At 61.1% G+C, this 1,737-nt stretch overlaps 1 protein-coding gene across 1 annotated transcript; it reads left to right on the top strand.

Annotated features, from left to right (window-relative positions):
• Positions 1 to 15: 15 nt before the first annotated feature.
• FBXL12 (F-box and leucine-rich repeat protein 12) lies at positions 16 to 579 on the top strand (the record flags this gene model as incomplete). Its single annotated transcript, XM_010150696.1, has 1 exon — positions 16 to 579. A coding segment is annotated over one exon (564 nt), but the record flags the coding sequence as incomplete, so codon positions are not given.
• Between the last annotated feature and the right edge of the window lie 1,158 nt (positions 580 to 1,737).

Genomic DNA, 1,737 nt, shown 5'->3' with positions numbered 1-1,737 from the left:
GCCAGCATCCCCCTTTCCCTCACCACGCTGGAGCTGAGCCGCTGCGAAATCCCCGCCGCCTGGTTCTGCGCCTCCTCCCCGGGGGGAACCCTGCCCCGGCTGCAGCACCTCGTCATCCGCGACGTCCCTGCCTTTTCCGATCGCCACCTGATGAACGTCTCCTCCCGCAGCCGCCTGAAGACGCTGAGCCTCTCCGGCACCTACCGCCTCACGGATACGGGCATTCAGAGAGCCGCTCCCTTCCTGGAGCACCTGGATCACCTCGCGCTGTGCCACTGCGCCGTCGGCGACCCCGCCGCCGCCTTCCTCGGGCGCCACCTGAAACGCCTCCGCTCCCTGGAAATCAGCCGCGCTCCCTCCCTGACGAGCACGGGTCTGGCTTCTCTGGCGGCTCTGCAGCGCCTGGAGACGCTGCGCCTTGACCTCGGCGAGAAGATTTCTCCCGGGGCCGTTCTGGCTTTGTGCCGAGCGCTGCCCCGGCTGAGGAACCTCGGGTTAAGCGGCGCTTCCGGCGCGGATGAGGCCATCGATGAAATTCGGGCGAGTTTGCCCCACTGTTGCTTTTCACGCTCTCCTTGACGCTCAGGCTGCAGCAGCGGCGCTTCCGTCATCCCTTACTGCGCCTCCAGTGCGCCTTTTTTGGGGGAAAGCCTGTTTTCCTGGGAGCTGCTGTGCCTGTTTTCAGGATAGAATTTTTCTCAGGGCTAAACCACCAAGTGTATCGTGTCAAATGGCTCATTGGGAACATGCTTTTGCTACAATCCCCCTTTTTCCTTGGATTACGGGAATAGGAAGCCTTGGGGAACCCCACTGGCGAGCCGACCAAAGACCGGTTCCACCTTTAACCTCTCCCCTCTCCTCTTCCCCCGGCGCTTAGCGGGCGCAGAATTCCAAGGGGCGAAGCGAAGCGCCCTCCTGCCGCTGAAACGAAAGAGCTGGCAGCCCAAACCCTCGGCCTGCCAGTTAATACCTAACTCCGCTTGCTTCACCGCCCCGCACGTACGCTCCAAACTCCGCCGGAGAAGCGCTACCTCGGCCACGCCTGCCGGAGCTGCTCTTCTCGTGGATTGGTTTCCAGCAGCCCGCCCAGACTGTTTTCGGGACAGGGTGTCCTCTTGCTTCTCACTTCCCCCCTCACCCCCAAATTCGGTTCTTCAGGTGGCTCCTGGCGAGGGTGGAGGTCACGGAGCTTCCCGAACGCCGGGTCCCGAGGGCGGTTCGTCCCGTTTTGTGCAGCGGAGGGGCTGGCACGTGCCTGTGGGGATCATGGGGGGGCTGCCCTTGCCTCTGGGGTTTGCTGGGAGCAGCCACCTTTCCTCCTCACCTCTTCCCTCCCACGTTCTCCTCCCCGCAGTGTTGCAACGCCAGCCGGCGCCGAGTGTTGTGACGCTGCCGAGTCGGCCGAGGATGCTTTTGAACCAAATATTGTATTTATTCAATAAAAACGCTTTTGGTTTACGTTTTTTCCTGCCCCAAGGTTTTAAATGATGTCAAGATAAAGGAGTCTGGGTGGACAGGGACACGGACGGAGGTTTCCCACAGTTGCTTCTTGTTTTTTTTCCCCTCCCTTAGGACAAGAGCATCCTCCTAAGGAGTGTGGCAGAAGGATTAACACCTCATCTGACCCTTTTCCGCCTCCAGATCCCGCTGTTTTCACCCTCTGCCCTCCGCTCAGGCGCAGCTTATGCAACAAGCCATCGGGTTTCGGGCAGACCTGGATGGCAGTGACCCCCCCCC

This window comes from Eurypyga helias, unplaced genomic scaffold (assembly GCF_000690775.1).
Source record: "Eurypyga helias isolate BGI_N326 unplaced genomic scaffold, ASM69077v1 scaffold28124, whole genome shotgun sequence".
NCBI classification, from domain to species: Eukaryota; Metazoa; Chordata; class Aves; order Eurypygiformes; family Eurypygidae; genus Eurypyga; species Eurypyga helias.
Note: the sequence above shows the minus strand (reverse complement) of the source record. Positions and strands in the feature narration are given on the sequence as shown.